This window comes from Colobus angolensis, unplaced genomic scaffold (assembly GCF_000951035.1).
Source record: "Colobus angolensis palliatus isolate OR3802 unplaced genomic scaffold, Cang.pa_1.0 Scaffold215, whole genome shotgun sequence".
Classification (NCBI taxonomy): Eukaryota; Metazoa; Chordata; class Mammalia; order Primates; family Cercopithecidae; genus Colobus; species Colobus angolensis.
The window spans coordinates 5,179,489-5,201,184 of NW_012115322.1; the positions used below are offsets into that span (position 1 = coordinate 5,179,489).

Here is a 21,696-nt window from a genome sequence, read left to right on the forward strand (position 1 = left end):
ATGCCAAAAACTAAAAACTAAAGTATGCAGAAAATGGCTGAAAGCTAAGAGGAAAAATAACTAGGTAGAGGGAATACAGCGCTAAATTCAATATTAAGATTTTGAATAGCTTTTATGTACATTGACTAGTAAGGTCTCCATAGTTAATCTACACATTACCCACTCTTTGTTCTAAAGGATACCAACAACACGAATATGATTCAATCCATAAAATAAGATACAGATTTTTTAATCCACAATTAATATGTTAGCAATTCAAACTACGATTTTAGTATAACATTTTAGAAAACATAATAATTTTCAATATCTAAATTTAGAAAAAAAAGTTCATTATACATTTTCCAAATGTATATACTTCAAGTTCCCATATATTCCCAAGGCTCTGGTTAACAAGTTTCTAAGCTACCATTATTTCAGAAAGAAATAATCTTAGATCACCCTCTTACCATAACTTATTCAATATTGTATAGTAACAGCCAGAAAAAATATTGTTGTCAAAATGACTTAAAAGGTAAAAGCTTCAATTAAAAGGAATACTGGTCAAGTTTGAAAGGGTGAGAAAAAGGTCTACAAGGTCTTCATGGGGTAGAATCTCAAAACCTTTAGTAATGGCATGAGCTTTTCAATGGAATTTTAAATAATATTCTTTAATACTCAAAGGACTGGGTTCAAAAATGAGTAACTATAGCACAGATTATAAAATCTCTAAGCCTTTTTAAACAAAAAATTACTAGAATGAAACTTTAAATTCATCTCTAAGTTTTACTCATCCTATAATCTAAGAATATTAGAAATGATTTTTAATTAATTGGCATCATTATAGTAATTTACTCACAAAAAAATCAATACTTGATTCTAAAAATGAAAATGTATACCTTTAAAATATATAAGCCCCTGGGAAGACAAATGTAGACATCAATTTCATAAACGACAAGCAATTTCTGATGTCATCCACAAAATATGGCTTTACCTGGCTACACAGAGAAACCAATGGGGAGCAGAGAGGCAACTATAAGGATATAAGAATTCCTAAAACCTTCCCTAAATGTCCAGTTCTCTTACAACATCCATGCTATTTTGCAAAACTAAAAAGATATACATTAGAACATGGTTCTGATTACATTCCGTCTTTACTCATTTGTATGTGAAAATTATGGTATCAGAAGACATCAGGTTGAGAAGACATACTTAAATGACAACCTGTAAAAAGTAATCCCCTGCCCCCAAACCTCTACCCAATATCATTACTATAACCAACAGTGGAATAAATTATTAGAGGTGGGAAGCTACAAAGTCATCTCTGATCATTTTACTTATTCTGAGTTCTCCATTTGAAGGATGAGTTTTAATCTAATTAAACGCTCAAACCTCAGATAGCAATATATCATCAAAAGTTATACTCCTGTAGCTAGTTCATCTACTAAAGATGCCAAAGATGAAGCTATCTAAAAATATCTATTTCACATTTAAATACAATGGGCTGGATTAGAAAATCGACCCCTATTAAAAATGAACACATGCTGACATTTAAGCTAATGACATACTATAATAACCAATATAAGGCTTTTGAGACTAATGGAGCCATTAGTGTTAACTTCTAATCAAGTAAAATAGTTTTTTCTACATCCTACCTTAAATAAATATAAATACTGTCAGTCCCTTAAAACTAAAAGCCATTACTAAGTCAAATCAATCATGTTTTAATAATAAAAGCTGGGTGGGGGAGAACCCTTTATGACATAAATGTATAAGTTATAGAGGATGCACAGTAAAGCAGTAACAACAACAAAAATCTAAGAACAAAATGTTTAGTATGCATCCACAGAAAGTTCCACAACCATAAAACAAACATCAATGCATCTTACCTCTATCATTATATGAAAGGCGTGCTTGTGAAGAAAAAACACAGGCAAAAGAAATTACGATTCATATCCAGAATGAAATGAAAAATGACACATCAGTTACAAAAGTGAAGGAAAGAGAATAATGGTTTAGTATTTTAAAAGTTGGCAATGATCCAATATTTTACATTGTTTAAAGATAGGGAACACTTTCCTTATAAACAGGAAAGTAATATCAAAAAGAACCCCTTAGATATGAGAGATAGGTAGTAAACAAATTCTTGACTCCAGTATAATCCCAAGTTAACTGATCCAATGACTTCATGCCTGCAAACAAACTAAACCAAGTCTTAAATAATGATTATTTATTTTTCTAAGAGCCGCTAGAGTCTAAACCATAAAACAAGGAATTTACAAATTGGAATTGCCTTCTGGACACTAGAGGGCAGTATTGCCTTTAGCAAAAACGAGTTAGCAGCCCTAAAAATTTATATATAGCTAGAATCAGTTTCTCAGACTTCCTGACAGTTGTCTTAAGAACCTCTAGAATTTCCTGAACTGCCTCATTTCCCTTTCATGGAAGACAGAATCATAATGGTGAGACAGAAAAATGTTTCTGGTGGCTATGTGCGTGCACCATAATACACCGTGGCAAGAAACTAAGACAGGAAAACAAGATCATCAGAATTAAGTAAAACATAGTGACAGAATATTATCAAACCAAATTGCCCAGCACATCAAGGTGAAGCACTTAAGCAGTGGTAGCCCTGGGAACAAGTAATCACACATCTCACATTCTAAAAACACTCAGACACTGACAGAGAACATGATTTTCATTTTTCCAGTCATCCCAAAATAGGTAAAGGTCTAAATTTAAAATTAAAAGAAATATCATCACCAGTGCTAGGGAAGCTGAGAATTCCTCCAATGGATGATGGTTATATTCCCCAGTTTCCAACAGTTCTATAGAGAACAATAGCACTGACAAAACAGAACTGACAACTCAATTATCTGTACCAGTTGCTTAACTAGTTTTCTTCCTTCTAGATTTCATTCCTGTGATAATGATTCAAGAGTATTTATAATTCATCCAAAAGGCTGAGATAATCCTACTATCAAAACATCTTATCAGTATTCCAGAGTAAAATTAATCCCTTGAAAGAAATACATGCCAACTGAGTAACTAGAATATGGTTTCCAAAGGCTCAAGGATCTCTCAGATCTTGTTTAAATACAGGTGTTTTCAGAGATAAAGATGCCACCATACTAGCATTGTGCAAGTAGGTGCTATCCATACATCTTACCAAAAAGTATGTCTCTGCTCAATACATTTCCCAAGAAATGAACATTAGGGTAAGCTATAAAATAACCCCAACTGACACCAAGAACAAGCCTCAAAATATCAACTATGCAACAAAATATGAAGGGTAAAAACAGAATTTTAAAAAAATTCACTGAAGTACACGAATAAATACAAAATAACCACATATATGTTTACTTAATAAACTTCTCAATAAATGAGAATTAGAATAAACAGAGACACCAGTGACAGTCCTGAATGTATAAACTACATGACAAAATAAGAGGGGTTAAGCCAAATTTTTCTAAATGGCCAGGCGTGATAGCTCATACCTATAATCTCAGCATTTTGGTAGGCCAAGGCAGGAGGCTCTTTGAACTCAGGAGTTCGAGACCAGTCTAGGCAACAACATAGGCAGATCCCTTCTCTACAAAAACTTTTTTTAAAATGAGCTGGGCATAGTTGCACATGCCTGTGGTCCCAGCTCCTCGGATGTCTGAGGAGGGAAGACATCTTGAGCCTGGGAGGCTGAGGGCTGAAATCATGCCACAGCATTCCAGCCTGGGTGACAGAGCGATACCTCCTCTCCAAAAATAAAAATAAAGTAAAATAAAATAAAATGCACTGAAATATACAACTAAGCAAAAAGCAAACAAACTCTTTGGATTCACAACATAGAAAATGTAGCTTGATATTACATACTATCACTGGAGGTAACAGTGAAAATCGAATCTGCATGTTAGTATCAAGCTATTAGGTTTGTAGATGAAGAAAGACTTGTTGCTTACCCCTGAGGTGGGCAAAAACAAAAACAAAAAAAAAACTGCCAAATATCAGAAAAGAATGAAGAATAGTTTATTCATTCATTCATTCATTCATTCATCCACAAATTTTACTGAGTAACTAGTCTGTGCCAGGCACTGATTAGCCAGGCTCTCATGAAGCTTGCAGTAGTGCAGCGCAGGACTAACCAACAATTCACACTAATAAAAAGGAATTCAGTACCTTCAACATCTGTGAAGAGAAACCTGACTTATAATGACAGGTAAAGTGTTAGAAGATTTCCCTGTGAAGAAGACCCTTGAGAAATGGTGTAAGTACTAGGGGGAAGCAGCTAAGGTGAAAAACAGAGTTGAGACATCCTAGTTTCCTGGCTTATGCAACCAAATGGACAGTGGTTCCATTTACCGAGAACCAGGTTTGTGAGAGACAATCATTACCTATGAATGGTAAGTGCCTGGAGACATATAAATGGAAATATTTAGCAAACAGATACACAGATCTGGAATACAAAAAAAATCTTTCTAGAAAATAGAGATTTTTTAAACATGTATATATATGTACTGTAAGTTTTCTTTTATTTACTATTCAAACCATTCCAAGAAATACCTGTATCTCTGTATCTAGAGAGAGAGAGACTGATTTTTTTCTGGGGGTGGAGATACCTCACTCAACTTTTCAGGACTACCAAGACGAATGAAGGTCCTCCTACCCAACTATGTGAAAACTGACAAATTCTGAATTTGTTTCCTCTTAATATCAACTAATTATTTTACATTCTAAGAAATTTTACCATTTTAAATTTTAAAAAGAGTATCCTGCCAAGCAGAATAGAAACAGAATTTATAAATAATACAGTATATGCAAGGACGATGTTTCTGAACTCAGGAAAGCAAGACATACAATACATTAAGAGATTCAACAATATTGACATGTCAATTGCACAGCAATGATTCCATCCAATTAGGTCATCAAAATTTCTCTGTTATTAACTCCTACTTCCTACAGTTTCTCTCATCCTACTTCTCTTGAAAGGAAAGCAAAGAAAGGCCAAGACAGGTGAAATGAAGATTCTGGATATGTTCCCTAAGAAGTAGAGCACCCCAAGGTAGCCAGCACTGGAGTTAAAAGTCTGAAAGAAATGTAGGCATGCCCATTTTCCTTTTGGGGTTGCTGCTTAAAGGAATCAGGTTTATGACTGGCTACAGAAGTTTATTTTGATTTATTTTCATATCTGTATTCTGCAAGTGTAGCTGAAAAAAACAGAAAGGAGATCATGTTACACCTGAATAAATTGTGAGATGGTAAAATGGTCGTTTACCTATAAGGCCACATATAGTCACTATGAAAACTATTTTAAATGTAGTTTATATACTCTGATCTCTTTATCCTACTTTGTTGGTTTTTTTTTTCTTCTTGAAAGAGTCTCGCTCTGTCACCCAGGCTGGAATGCAGTGGCACGGTCTCGGCTCACTGCAAGCTCCGCCTCCCAGGTTCAAGTGATTTCCCGCCTCAGCCTCCCAAGTAGCTGGGATTACAGGTGTGCACCACCATGCCTGGCTAATTTTTATACTTTTAGTAGAGATGGGGTTTCCCCATGTTGATTTCCCATGTTGGCAAGGCTGGTCTCAAACTCCTGACCTCAGGTGATCCGCCCACCTCAGCCTGCTAAAGTGCTGGGATTACAGGTGTGAGCCACCACACCCAGCCCCTGCTTTGGTTTTTTTAATGGACTCCACTTAATTATTTATTTAAATAAGCCATTCAATCAATGGGCAATAATCCTTGGATATAAATGCCCAGGCTTTGCCACCCACTAGGGTGACTCTAAGCCAAGTCATTTCATCTGTGAGTGCCTCAATTTTCTTATCTATAAAACGGACTTCAAAACTACAATGAGATACCATCTCACACCAGTCAGAATGGCTGATTATTAAAAAGTCAAGAAACAACAGGGGCTGGCGAGGCTGTGGAGAAACAGGAACGCTTTTACACTGTTGGTCGGAATGTAAATTAGTTCAACCATAGTGGAAGACAGTGTGGTGATTCCTCAAGATCTAGAACCAGAAATACCATTTGACCCAGCAATCCCATTACTGGGTATATACCCAAAGGAATATATATCATTCTATTATAAAGACACATGCACACGTATGTTTACTGCAGCACTATTCACAACAGCAAAGACATGGAACCAACCCAAATGCCCATCAATGACAGACCGGATAAAGAAAATGTGGTACATATATACACATGGAATACTATGCAGCCATAAAAAGGAATGAGATTATGTCTTTTGCAGGGACATGGATAAAGCTGGAAGCCATAATCCTCAGCAAGCTAACCCAGGAACAGAAACCCAAACACCACATGTTCTCACTCATAAGTGGGAGTAGAACAATGAGAACACATGGACACAGGGAGGGGAACAACATACACTGGGGCCTGTCAAGAGGCAGTGAACAAGGGAAGGCGAGCATCAGGACAAATAACTAATCCATGTGGGGCTTAAAACCTAGTTGACAGGTTGATAGGTGCAGCATACCACCATGGCATGCATATACCTACGTAACAAACCTGCATGTTCTGTACATGTATCCCAGAATTTAAAGTAAAAAAATAAATAAATAAAATAAAATAAAATGGACTTGATAAATAGGACAGAACCCCATGGTACTAACAAATTAAATGAGTTAATATGTGTCATGTGATCTGTATAGTGCCTGATATAATACTCAAAATGAATCTTTTATTGCACTAAGTTAATTTCAAAGTATTAACATATATCAACAACAATTTCAGTAAAAACGATTCTGTTTGAGTTCAATTTTGAAGTCGTTACTCTAATACCAATAACAGTGAATACTTACTAAGCACTTAGCATTAGCTAGGCACCCACATGTGGCTCCTCTCCCAATCAGTACAGATCTGGAATCAGACATTTTTCCTCCCTTCCTCCAGTCTTTGCCTAAAATTGTTGAAGCAACTCACTTCTTATACTATTTACCCTTCATTTCCAGGCTACAATCAAACAATCATCCTGTGTTACTTCACCTACACAGTAACTGTAGGCCCCAGAAGGGGAAACAAGTACTGTCCTTGTGCCACTTTTACCATATACACAGCATGGTGCCTGGCACACCACAGGCAATCAAACATTGGGTGAGCAGTTAAGCAAAAATGAAAACCCTGAACAATTTCTAGTTCATCTGCTACAAGCAGCTTTAGCTAACAATGGGACGTTTTTCACGTCTATTATCTTAATTAAATATATATATATTTGACAGCAATGAAGTAACTAGGAATGAAAGAACAAGGTCTAGGATGAGGTCCAGGAAATGAAGAACACAGGAAAAAAACAAACACACTTCCTCTTAAATACACATCTCCTTGCCAGAGAAGGAGGATAAATTACATACTCTGATCCATATGCACCAACCCCATTTGTAAATTGACAGACGAGACCCTGTACAAGCCAAAGAAAACCTGAATTCAAGATTTCAAAATTTAAACAGAAGTCACTTTTAGAAATAAGGTGCATTAATTAATTTTAATGTGCAACTTTATTTTAAGTTATTGATAAAGGTTAAAATTTTTTACCTTCTCCCCTTCCTCCCTTTTTGCTTTTGGACATAGAATTTTAGACAATCTCCAACTGGCCTTGTCTGAGCATTTGTAAGTGGAATAAATTATATACACCTGATGAGAGTAATTTCTTTTGTCAAGCTGCATGTCAAGATAACTTATGACACTTCTCCCCACAATTAAAAGTATATATTAAAGTATGTTGTAATTTAGGTTACCAATACAAAAATAATCACACACCAAGGTAGGACACAGAACAACATTTATAGTAGCCCTACACTATTTCCCAGACATATACATACACACACCCAAACACACACGAAAGAATGCTCATGCATAAGACAATAGCATTATGTCATATTTTAAACATACTAAAAAAAAAAGTTGCAAATATTTGTGAGATGTGAGTTCTATCTCTTAGAAAACTAATACAAACTTTAAGCTTAAAAAAAACACACTGTACACCTTAAATATATACAATTTTTACCAAAAAATCAAATTTTGGTATTTCATAAGTGTATAATAAAACTCCACTACATTTCACTTAAAAACACAAAATTTAATAAAAGATTAATAATATCAATCTGAAAAGCTGTCCTCCATATACTGTTAAATTAAAAGAAGCCAGTTGTGGAATAGTTTATAGTTTATAAAAAAGAAAACATATATACTCAAAAAAATAAGATTAGAGAAAGGTACCAAGGTATACACACCAATCTGTTAAAAATGATTATTTCAGAAAAGTGACAGAGAAAGGGAAGAGGAGAAAATGATTCTATTTTTTCATACTCTTCTGTACAGTTTGTCTTGATACCACAAACATGTATTTATAACTAATTTTTTAATTAGAAGAGAATTTTAAATGAGAGAAAAAGCAGGAGAGAGATGTGTTCATAAACTCCAATCAGTAGTCAACCTATTTCAAGATGTGTTTCTATGAATGTAATATTTATTTTGTAAGTATAACTTGTTATTAGCATATTAAATACTAAATAAAATTAGTAAACTTCTCCTGTGCCCTCCCCCAATAAGGAAGCAGCATACTCTCCTAAATTAACTTGGCAGAAAAATGTTTTCCTACCCTTTCAGATTCTTATTAATTTTAAATACATAAACTCATGTTCAAGAAGAAAATCCTACAAAGCATTTTCACAGATGGCTTGGTTTCTCAGTGGATAGTAATCTGACATAGCATGAAATGACAACCTATTATTACTTTAATGTTAAGGTCAAAAGGATTATTTTGTATGCCTAAATTAGGTATCCCAAAGCTTTAGTCTTTATCAGACCCACATCTAGACAAACTATCATAAAGTAAGGATTGAACAGGCTGATGTTATTTAAGAAAGAATTAATTTTCAATACTGAAGCACTACTTATATACCCTTTAAAAGTAAACAAGAAGCTAACTTCGTGCCTTGTTAAAGGCAGGTCATTTCTAACCCTTAAAATTCTTTTTCTTATCAAGTGGTATTTTATCAGCACAAATACAGATCTTATAAGCAGGAAACAAGCTCACACACGGTTATGAAAGCGGCGCCATTTTACTGAAACTGCATTAGCTCTAACCACAACAAGACTTCTTAATAATAGAGTCTATCAATTCCCTCATATTCATGACTCACTGTCACTAGAAAAACCAGTTTGCATTCAGTTTACTCAACGCATATTATAAAAGCATCTTCCTATAAGTGGGAAGATAGTTTCAGCACAGGCAAAAGAAAAGTGACCTGGGTAATGAAAACAGATAGGATGCTTTGTCTGTGATTACAGAAAGAACTAAATAATGTCATTCTCTTATAAATGCCTGAAATACTTCAACTTATTTTACAGCCCCCGGCAAAATCATGGCCTCAAGATTTCTCTCAAGGCAAAGCCCTAAAGCACCTGAATGTTTATTAAAAGAATCCCTGGACATACTACATTATTATCTCAGTATAATTCCAAATGCAACAAACTCAATTCAGCACTTATTGAATGATTATTACATACAAATACTGTGTAACACACAGCAGTAATTACAATATATACCTCATCTTCAAGAGTCTTACAATCTAGTGGGAGAACAAAACACATTATGAGCCCTTCTCAACTGGGGTTATTTATCTGAATGACAAGTGAAAGAAGGACCCAAGCACTATTTTCTCAAATCTTTCAAGGATGGATTACAACTAATACAACGCTAGATGCATATGACAGATGTCCTGGGGTGTAATGGGAAGAAAGTACCAAAAGACAAAGAGAGTATGGCAGACCACATGTCATGCTCCAAACTTGGTATTCTTTGCTGTGGCTCACTGAGAGTCCACACATATTTTAAGCACATAAGTAACATAATCAAACATGTAAAATGCTATTTTGGCAATAGTACAGATGAAGGGAGAGAAATGGAAGCAAGAAGCCCAACTATGAGATTATAGAAATAATCTTAGCCTTAGGAGTAATAATGTCCTGAACTACAATAGGATCAATCAGGATGAAAAGGCAACAGGACTCGGTAAATGACAGAGGCAAGAATAGTTGTCTCCAAGACTTTCATCCAGGATGAATAAGAACAAAGTGATACCATGCAACTATGATAGAAATACAGGACTTAGAAAAAAACAACAACAACCAGCAAACTGCTTTTCTCTATGCCTTCAACTGTGATAAATTTATTCCAGAATTTGTGTTTTTATTGGTTATTAGGAACCATAATGAAAGACCAGATTTGAAAGTACTTAAACCCCTACACCACTTCTTCAGGATAAAATACTAACACAACCAGGAAAAAATCTAAACAATTCAATGTCAAAGAGATAAAGAATCCCTCACCTAACTGCCAGAACCAGCTTACTAGCAATGAGAACAATGTCTTACAACAGACCAGTTCATTTACAAACCATCCTTTAGCCAAAGCTTTGAGGAAAAGTCTCCCTAAGAAAAAGAATGGCAAACGTTATGGCACTGTCTAAAAGCACTTAAAGAATTCAGAGGAAGAATGTTCCAAAACTCCATGGCAAGACTGTAAGATCTTTTCCTAACTGGTATGGAATTAAAGTTGAAATATGGGGACATGAATATGGGGTGAAATATAGAAGTCACCTTAAGACTTCGAATCTCTCTCTCCTACTTCTACCCTTCGAAAAAGTCTTAATAGGAATTGGCAGTATCAACTCGAGCACAGAAATTTTTATCTACAATCCAATCACATGTTCATAAACTCTATTCTAAAAAGGGTCATCAACCCTCTTCCAAAATGTACTTTAGAATTTTTGGAAATTTTTAATGGAAAACACATGAATATGCCCTTCTATATATCTATGACTTCTTTACTTCTCTTTTTGTCCTATGTGAGACAATGTTAATATAAGATGATGTTATTCCTCATTTTAGTAGTCATACAAATGATTCAATATCCAAAAGTAGGAAAATAAATTAGCCTACAGGATGATTTTGAGATAGCAGAAAAGTTGACTGAATTATGTGAAACAAAAGGCATTTGCTTTCTGAAAAAAGAGGCAGAACAGCATAAGTAATAAGAACAAAGCTTTAGTGTCCAAGAGTCCTTGGGTCAGATTTTTCTATCTATAAAATGGAGATTTTACTACATAAACAACTCTGTGAGATAAAAGTAAATTAGTGTTTTCCATACCTGGCTGGTCACCATAATCACCTGGGAAGCTTTTAAAAACACACCATCCCATGCCCCATTCCATACTTTCAGGAGTGTGGTCCCAAAATTTGTATTTTTTAACAAACTCCAAAGATGGTATCAGTCTTACAACTTGGAAATCATTGAAAAAAAATATTTTACGCTTTTTATATGTTCCTATATAATTTACATCTTTATGTATAATGTAACTTAACAGCACCCTAGTACACTGTAAAATGTTCAATAAATGCTTTATGTAATTATTATTTTGAAATAGGAGATAAAACTAAGCCTTTTGTAACATCATGGCCACGAAGTGGTCTTGCAGAACAGTTTGCGTAAACCTCTCAGCAAAAACAAGACTTGAAGCATGAAACCATACTGCTTCAGAGACCGCAAGAGATGACAAAAGTGAAGTTTCACACTGATGACAATGCCCCTTTTCCACAACATAGTTTATGACAGAAGGAAAGCATAAAGTCAGGCCTGTCTTGTATTGTTCATACCAAAGCTTGATCACACCAGGTCACTCTATCACAAAATCTTTACATTTCTTCCTTATTTTTCAGAAATTCATACAAATTCATATAAACTCATGACAGAGCATGTAAGTACTAAATAAATGTGTACAGTAACTTTAACCATAACAAACAGCTAAAATCCACAGAGATGTACGAATACTTACAGGAAATCCCTGGTTCTTATTTATGAATAACATCAATCCTTTTTAAAAGTACAAACCCTTAAATTATTTAGTATTTCTTAAAAACTGACCACATACATAGGATATAAAGCCCTTTAAGAAAAGCCTTAAGCACATTTTTGCAACAATACTGTATACAGATCAGTGTTATCTATAAGATTACATTTTAAAACTCCTTCTATAAAAACCGTAACAAATTTATTTATAAACATAGTTTCAACTTGTTTCTATCATATCACAGATCTGGTAAATTCAGGAAACTATTTTATTAATGAATAATCTCTTTTCTAAATTTTGATACTAAAACAAATTTTTTTAGAAGTTATCACTGACAGAAGGTAAGAGTGTATCCTATGGTCATTTGGAGTAAACTACATAGACTATGTACTAAAACTTTTCATTTTAAAACACTTTTAGGAAATCATTCTTTTTTTTTTTTTTTTTGAGACGGAGTCTCGCTCTGTCGCCCAGGCTGGAGTGCAGTGGCCGGATCTCAGCTCACTGCAAGCTCCGCCTCCCGGGTCTAGGCCATTCTCCTGCCTCAGCCTCCGGAGTAGCTGGGACTACAGGCACCCGCCACCTCGCCCGGCTAGTTTTTTGTATTTTTTAGTAGAGACGGGGTTTCACCATGTTAGCCAGGATGGTCTTGATCTCCTGACCTCGTGATCCGCCCGTCTCGGCCTCCCAAAGTGCTGGGATTACAGGCTTGAGCCACCGCGCCCGGCAGGAAATGATTCTTAATGAACACAAACTTAGTTACTAATGTTTAAAAGTGAAAATACTCAAGATGTACAAAATAATGTTTACCTAATTACCGAACACAGTATTTTACCTTTGGGTTTATTTCTCTGTATACACATCTTACAAAGATTATGGGAATCCATGATCTAATGCTAACAGATTACTGCAAGCACTGAGAAATAAGTGTTATATAAATAAAGCTTAGAGGGAAGGAGTTGTTTTGGTCATTAAATTATAGTACTTTACCATTTTCTTCTATCAAGTTTTAACCATTAATCCTTCTGGTATTAAAGAAGCAAAGTTACACCAAGAGATCCAGAAGGCTGAGGTAATGTGATCTTGAGTTGAAAGAAACACAGTAACTACTAGAATTCAGAGATGTCTCAAGCAAGTAAAACCGAAAATTATCAGCTTTCATAGGCCTGTAGAATACTAACTACTTCCATGAAAAGTCCTTATAAATACCAGACCTGCACAAAGTGTCTACATGATAAGAAAATGTAGAAAATTTAATGAATTTAATCCGATTACCCTCCACACCTATATTTCCAGAAATATTTGGGGTGTGGTGTGTGACAATCAAGAGCCTTAAAAAAGTTTTTAGTCTTCAGTACACACTTGATATGAGGCAACCAAAAAAAAATACTTGATCTACAAAAATACTTGATCTACCAACAACATATGGTAAGAAAGGTTACTTTTCTGCTCCCCTTCCCTAAAAAAACATCTTTATGGATGTATCTTCCTGAAGCCTTTATGAAACCTCTCTTTTCTATACTTTTTTGGTTACCTTCCTGGGTCTATCCCCATGGATAAAATGTTTTGCCAAGTGGTCTTGAAAAAGACACAGAAATTTAGAAATGGGGGAGGGGACAGAGGGCAAAGACAGGGTTATGATTTAACTTCTCCATCATAAACGACTTCTCAAGAAGCAAAGTAGGCTAATACCTAAAAGTATTAGCATGAAAGTAAAACTCTCCAAAGAGGAATAGAAACGCAAATACTCCTTCATTCTACTCGACCTTAACCCTAAAGTGAGAAAAGTTTAGGACATGGTACATTAATAAGCTTGCAAAGTTAGCTAGACTTCTCATGACAATAAACATTAAAAAATTAACTCCAAAGGAAAATAATTTGTAATAAGTTAGTGGGTTTCACCACAGTAATATTTCTCAAAAATACAAAATTTAAAACATTACAAAGTACAGGACAATAACTTACTTGAGTTGGAACAAGTACGGGAGGGTAGGCCATCTTGTGATGCCTGTACACCCAAAATGCACAAATGACAATCCCCGCAATTAACATAAGTGGCACCAAGGAATAGAGCAGGATGTTGTAAAAGGGTGGCTTAGGTGTAACTGGATTTGAAGTGGCTGTGGAAAAGGGGGGGAAAAATAACTCAGATTTGGTCTACAAAATTCTATAATAAATATTTGTCATAGTCTCAAATTTTGGGGGAAAAAAAGAATATGAAGAGGTGGGGGTAAATTATTCCATCAACACAAATATATTTTGTTTCCAATCTACAGTTGAGCAAACCTATGTATTTTCCCTGTGAACTTACGCTGTGTGACTTCCATCTCCGGAAAATAAGAAAACTTTTCATTACACATATTGCCCTCACAGCAACAAAAATATACTTCAGGGCTGTCTTTTTTTTCTATACAATCAGTCCTGTAAATAAAGCAGAGAAAAAATAATTAAAATCAATATTACTATACTGACCCTACAACAGGTGTTTTTATTCTGCAATAAAATAGTCATTTATATTCAACTTCAAGATTCATATTAATATCTAATAATTCTTAAAAAACAAAAATATTCCTGGATTCCTGTTACTAAATCTCTTTAGAAAAAAAAAAATCAACAACTGATTTCATAACAATCACATTGACTACTAGAGACTATCGCTGTAATTTGGTTTTTAATGAGCAACCTAAGGCAAGCATCTTTTTTTATTTTTTTAATTATTAGAAAAGCTTGAAGAGGACATAAAGTCAATGAGGTAATTTGGTCTAAGAGCACCTTTGCTCACAGGAAATATAGCGTTCCCATTTGTATTCCTAGAATACAAAAACTGAAAACTATATATAAAACTGTGTGTGTATGTATACATATAAATACATACACACATGCTAAATGATAAAAGCTCATATCTCATGGGCGAAACATTTCAACATCAGAAACCCCAACTAGGCTGAGAAATTAATACTGTCATTGTTTTTTAGAGTGTAGATTTAAATTCCCTGAATGCAATGAACAGGGTTGAGATGAGCAGTAAGCAGAAAACAAACATGTAACAATAACTACTAACTCAAACTGATTAGAATTACACCAAAAAAATAAAAATAAAGTAGCCTTCTACATAGGAGCTTAAGTCATGAAAAGACCTGGATTTAGCCTTTAGAACAAATCCTAATCACCCACTAATAAACAGCTAAACCTATTTTAAAAAAATCAACTCAGATGAACTTATAGTGTATCTTAATAACAAACTGAACTTTTCTGATAGCTGTCAGAATAATAAGGTAGAATTTAATTCTTAAGTGAAAAGCTGAAGAAATTTCAGGGAGATAGGAATTTTAACAAAATCAAACTAAAATATACTCAACATCAATATCTATTTGGCAGGAGGTTTTTTAAAGACAAATGAAAGCTAAATGTTAACAATTTATAAAGAGAAAAATATAAATTTAAAAACTGATATTTAAAATCATGTCTCAAATTACAACAGATTAACATGATTACTTAGCCTAATTAATTCAATAAAGTTACTTTTCACCATTCAATTTCATTCTTCTTTTATCATTTTCTTTTCTTCCACACTTTGACAATTCTTCAATCTTCTTTTCCTCTTACTTCTCTTACTATCCTATTTGTTTTCAATCAAATTTAGGTATAAAAACAAAAATTTTATAGTTTAAAATTAGCATTTAACCTCCAGACACAAAGGTAGTATACTAATTACCATTCCAAGAGTAAGTATTTGCAATGAATAACACACTTGCAGACTCCAGTGAAAATGGCTCACTACTCTTTTGGGCACTATCGAGTCTCACGTAGCTGGAGTATTGTCTTTAGGTAAAGAGCAAAGTAGTTTTCTACTACAAAAAAGAATAGGAAACCCTGATTCCAACTAAATGATAAAAAATAGTTTGGGATAAAGATGATTCCCAAACTTTTTTCCCCACTTTCTTCCTGTTTACCTTTCATAACAGCACATATCACTTGACCACTTCTGTTAGCAGAGGTTGAGAATCAGAAATGCAGCTAAAATATATAAGTACATAGAAATAATCCCTGGAAAATTCACATACTTAGAAGGACATCCTAAATATGAAATATATATCTAAATCTAAATGACTGTGTTGTAATTTCTCATGAAAAGTGTAATTAATCCAATTTTCAAGGGCTTATTCAATGCACTTAGCTCTTAGTCACATATAGCTAATCAAACACAGATTCCAGGTAATCAACTGAGGCTCCCAAAAGTGATCCAGAAGTATCTAGTGTTCACTCTATACAGCAGTACTCTTTGGCTTCAAAATGTCTGTTTATCTAGGACTTTACAGCTTCTGCCTGTCTTCAGCACCTACCCACAGCAGAAATCCTGTGGCCCAGGCAGTGAACAGATCACTCTAACTGCTATGGGACGCCTTACAGAAAGATCACAGGCAGTCAATAACATGACGACTGTATAGAGTAAAGCAATTTAAACAAGTATGTAGTTTGAGGACTGTGTTAGTTCTGATGAAATTTTGAACGTCAAGTTAAAAAGTCTCTTGGGGTAGACCACGCATGGTGGCTCACATCTGTAATCCCAGCACTTTAGGAGGCCGAGGCAGGTGGATAACCTGAGATTGGGAGTGCGAGACCTGCCTGACCAACATGGAGAAACCCTGTCTCTATTAAAAATACACAACTAGCCGGGCATGGTGGCGGGATGCCTGTAATACCAGCTACTTGGGAGTCTGAGGCAGGAGAATCACTTGAATCCGGGAGGCGAAGGTCGCGGTGAGCCAAGATTGCGCCATTGCACTCCAGCCTGGGCAACAAGAGCAAAACTCCGTCTCCAGAAAAAAAAAAAAAGTCTCTTAGGGTAAAGAGCGAAGGGCCTACTTTGCAAGAAAAAAAAAAAAAAAAGGAAAAAAAATGTAGAAAGATAAATTTCTTCCAGATACATAAAGAAGGAAACTGAAAGAAAATTAAACACATGATTAAGTTTTATTCTTCTTGAGGATAGATTTTCAACAGATAAACTCTTTTAAAGTAATTTTTTAAATGTTTTCCTTAAAAAACTAGCATTTTAAAAGTTTATAATCCTAACAACATTGGGGAAAATGGTTTTTATTTCAGAGTTCTCACTACCTGGTAGATTATTCAAAATATATCAAAGATAAAACATAAATACGCCATGTTTATTTTATTACTTTAAAATATACTGTCATTAGAGCATGTTATAATATTCTTTATACTCACATTTTTAAAAAAGCAAGAAACATTTAAGTGAAAATGCACTGATCTTTCCCCTTTAAAAAAGGGGGGAAGGATGAAAATTACTCAGTACTACCATAAAATCTTAAATGCGTTCTTACCTGTCATAGCAGTTGATATCATCCAGCCAACAACCTTGTTTCACTATTTCAATGGAACCAGAAATATTCTTCCAGGTAGCAAAACAATGCCGCCGTTTATCTTTGTCACCATAACACGGTTCAACACCAGTTTGATTGGTTCTGTCTTTTTCCCAATTAGCATTAAAGAAGAGACACTCCTGAGTTTCTGATCTACCAAGTATAGCACCTACAAGATAATAAAAACAACAATATAACCACATTAGCTCTTAAAATAAAAGACTGTTTTCCAAGATAGCAACTTTAGGTATTCCTAAAATGTCAATAATTTACTGTCTTCCCACTTACAACTTTGGGTTTAGGTTTCCAGGTTAATCCCTGTACTTTAAATATAAAAATAGCCATTATAATAGGAAATAACCATACGTATCACAATATTTCTCTGAACACCAGTCTCCCTTCACTTGAGAATGTCCTTGATGAAAAGGCACAGAAATTATTAATTTTATTAAACCTTGGCCCTTGAGCAGACTACATTTTAATATTGTGTGGGACAAAAACCAAGCAAACATAACTCTACTGCATGGTGAACACAGCTGACCCCCAACAACTCAGGAGTAAGGACCACCGACTCTGCACACAAACAAAAATCAGTGTGTAACTTCTGACTCCCCAAAAACTTTCCCAATAGACTACCGTTAACCAGGAGCTTTACCAATAGCATCAACAGTCAGTTAACACATATTATCTATGTTATTATATTATACACTATATTCTGACACTAAAGCAAGCTACAGAAAAGACAATGTTATTTTAAAAATAAGGAAGAGAAAATACATTTACAGTACTGAACTGTGCTTATCGATACCGTAAGTTTACATCTTCTGTTCACAAAATAAATCATAAGGAAGAGAAAATACATTTACAGTACTGAACTATATTTATCAATACCATAAGTTTATGTCTTCTGTTCACAAAATAAATCATAAATGGCAACCACAGCTGCAGACCTCAATCTATGGTATGTATCAAACAGTTCCACTTTTTCTTGTAACGTCAAGACTTTTCTCTTCTTAGGATCAATTCCAATATCACCAGTGGCACTCTGTATGGGTCCCACGGTGTTATTCAAGGTTCACAGTACTGCGCTAAACACAATGAAAAATATGCTAGAACCGCAAGAGATCACTTTTGACTGCGATATACAATTTACTGGAGAGACAAACTGCTCAAGCTGAGATGATTAGCATCATATGGTGTTTTAAGTAGATATTCGCAACACTTGAGCTCACCGCAACAGCAACAGGAGGTGGCTATGAAATTATTACAGTAGTAGCGTACTATAGTTAATTTTATGCAATTGTAATTTTATATTGTATCTTTACATTTGTTTACAATTCTCTCAACTGCAAACTGTGCCATGTATGGTCTGTAAGTGTATGTGTAAGTTTTGATACATTTTAACTTTTTATAATAGATTTGTGTATATTTTATGGTAGTAAATGATAAAAGACTGGTTTCTACATATATTTTATGCATTCATGACATATATCTAACTTTTTCTTAATTTTTTCAATACTTCTAGGCTACAAAGTTCATTTGTGAGTTTTTTCAAATTGTCCCAAATCTCCAAAGCCTTTTCCAACATATTTATTGAAAAAAATCCACATATGTGTAGACTGACACAATTAAGACCCTTGTTATTCAAGGATCAACTATACAATGGCTGCCTCAAGAAAAACCCCACGTATGACTGAATTGTAACCTAACAAACTATGGCTGTTTACACTTGGGTATCTGACAGGCATGTTCTCAAAAGTAAACCAAGTGAACCTGTGACTCCAAGAAAAGCAACTAACAAATTGCATTTCCAATGATAAAATTTAAGTTTTCAAGCAAAAATAAAACTTCTGAAAATTTTTATCTACTACCATCAGCAGTAGGCGATGGTGTCAACCTTTCCAATAGTCAAAGAATTTTCTGATGAGATCAGTGGTGATATTAATAAATGTGACTTTTAAATATTGAATAATGAAATGTGACAGTATTCAGAAAGTCTACATAATTCAGAGAAACAATATTTTCCAAATAAATTGTGATATTACAAAAGTATTCATGGGTTAAAAAAGGAAATCCACTCAATGTGCATGACAAAACAGATTTTAATGTTACAAAAGATGAAAAGTTCATCAATGGTTTCAGCTTCCCCACTGCAACTAGTATTTACAAAATTATGTCTTATCTGAAAAACAAGAAAACTGGAATACCCAAAATAATTCTGAAAAAGTACAAAGGAGAATTCATACTTACTGATTTTAAGACTTACTATAAAACTTCAGCAATAAAAACAGTATGGTTATAGTGAAAAGACAGATACATGTATCAATGGGACAGAACAGATAATCCAGAAATAGTCCCACATACAAATGGTCAGATGATGTAGAGAAAAGATGTCAAGGTAATTCAATAGAAAAACGATAGTCATGGCAACCACAGATGCTGGAGCAATTGAATATCCATATGCAGAAAGAAAAAACAAAAAGCTTCAACCCATATATCATGCCATATACAAAAATTAATTCTAAACATATCATAGACCTAAAATAATATCTAAAACTATTAAACTTCCAAAAGAAAAAATGAAAAATCTTTGTGACCTTGAATTATCAAAGATTTCTTAGAACAACACATATGGCCTACAAAAGAAAGAACTGATAAACTGAATCTCACTAAAATGAAAACTTCTACTCTTTGAAGGCTAAGGGGACAAAAAAAGTCACAGACTGGAAGAAAATACTTGCAAAACACATTTCTAAAAAAGGACTGATACTCAGAAAATATAAAGCCTCTTACAAGTCAATCATAGGAAAAAACACTATCCAATTATTTAAATGGGCAAAAGATTCAAATAGGTCCTTTGCCAAAGAGCAAAGAATAAAATTTTTTTTTTTAAAAAAGCTACTCAATATTATGAATCATCAGGGAAAAGCAAACTAAAACTACAATGAAATACTAACACTAATTAGAATGACTAAAACAAAACAAAAACACAAACGGACAATATCAAGTATTGCTGAACATGTGAGCAACTAGAACTTTCACATATTAGTGGTGGTAGAGCAAAATGGCCCAGCCACTTTGGAAAACAGCTTTACAGTTTCTTAAAGTTAAAACACACACCTGCCCTACTACCCAGCAATCACACGTGTAGATATCCACGTAAGAGATAAAAACATAAGTCCATGTAAAAATCTGTACATGACTGTTTACAGTGGCTTTACTGATAATCTCCAAAAACTAAAAACACTCCGACGTCCATCAATGAGGAATGGATAAGCAAACATCCATACAATAAAAAAGGAATGAACTAGTGATACCTACAACAAAATGGATGAATCTCAAACATTATGCTAAGTGAAAGCAGACACACTCAAAAGGCTGCCCTGTAGGATTCCATTTACACGATATTCTGGAAAAGGCACAAATACAGGGACAGAAATCAGCTCAGAGAGTGCCAGAAGCTGGGAGTGAGGGAAAGGGAGGTGATTACAAAAGGGCATGAGGAAACTTTGTGGGATGAAGGAAATGGGAACACCACGCCTTGACTGGGGTGTATTATGATTGTATAACATGTATGGTTCATATATTCTCATCAAAACTTATGGAATTGTATATCTAAAAAAGCACACTTTATTCTATGTAAATAAAATTGACTTCAAAAAAAACAACAGAAAAGAAACTGCCATATCTTGAGTTATGGTATGATATCAAAGAAAAACACCCATATCTTTAACTATGTATCTGTGTATGACCAGATTTCCTTCATATGCTTCAATCAAAATAACATATCACAACAAACTGAATGGAGAAACAGATACAATAATCCAGTTTTCTTCTACTATGACAATCATTAAGAGATTGTAAAAATTTTACTAATTATTTTGTTTTGGAAAATATTTTTCATAAAAACTTGTTCTTTACTAACAACGGATTACTGCTATTTTAAATAAGTTAAACATTTTCTTTAATTTCTGATATGGTAAATATTGATATATATCACTCATTTTTTTTAAAGTTTTGGGGTCTTTAATTTTTAAGAGCTCTAAAGAAGTCCTGAGACTAAAAACTTTGAGAACAGTAGTTCTACAATATACTAGCACAGAGATGTAGTTGTAAGTTGCCAGTATTTGTGGGCAGTAATGGTACCATGGACTTCCTCTCAACTGTGGAACAAATTATAGCATGAACTGACAGTGCAAACTATGTTCTGGGAACTCCAGCTCAACTGTGTATAAAAGAATAGGCACAGCATGGTGGCTCACGCCTGTAATCCTGGCACTTTGGGAGGCCGAGGCAGGCGGATAATGAGGTCAGGAGTTCAAAACCAGCCTGGCCAACGTGGTGAAACCCCTTCTCTGTTAAAAATACAAAAATTAGCTGGGCATGGTGGTGCACACCCGTAATCCCAGCTACTCAGGAGGCTGAGGCAGAAGAACCCCTTGAACCCAGGAGGTGGAGGCTGCAGTGAGCTGAGA

At 34.5% G+C, this 21,696-nt stretch overlaps 1 protein-coding gene across 2 annotated transcripts in view; it reads right to left on the reverse strand.

Moving 5' to 3' along the window:
- Positions 1-21,696, reverse strand: part of ACVR2A (activin A receptor, type IIA) — an 87,835-nt gene that overhangs the window by 17,449 nt on the left and 48,690 nt on the right. The window contains exons 2-5 of one of the 2 annotated variants that reach the window (XM_011943077.1): positions 17,183-17,390; positions 14,152-14,261; positions 13,806-13,960; positions 1,866-1,889 (exon numbers count right to left, since the gene is read on the reverse strand). In XM_011943077.1, the coding sequence (XP_011798467.1) occupies positions 1,866-1,889; positions 13,806-13,960; positions 14,152-14,261; positions 17,183-17,390 (497 nt within the window). The remainder of the gene's footprint in view (positions 1-1,865; positions 1,890-13,805; positions 13,961-14,151; positions 14,262-17,182; positions 17,391-21,696) is intronic. The other variant, XM_011943078.1, reaches the window with a different exon arrangement.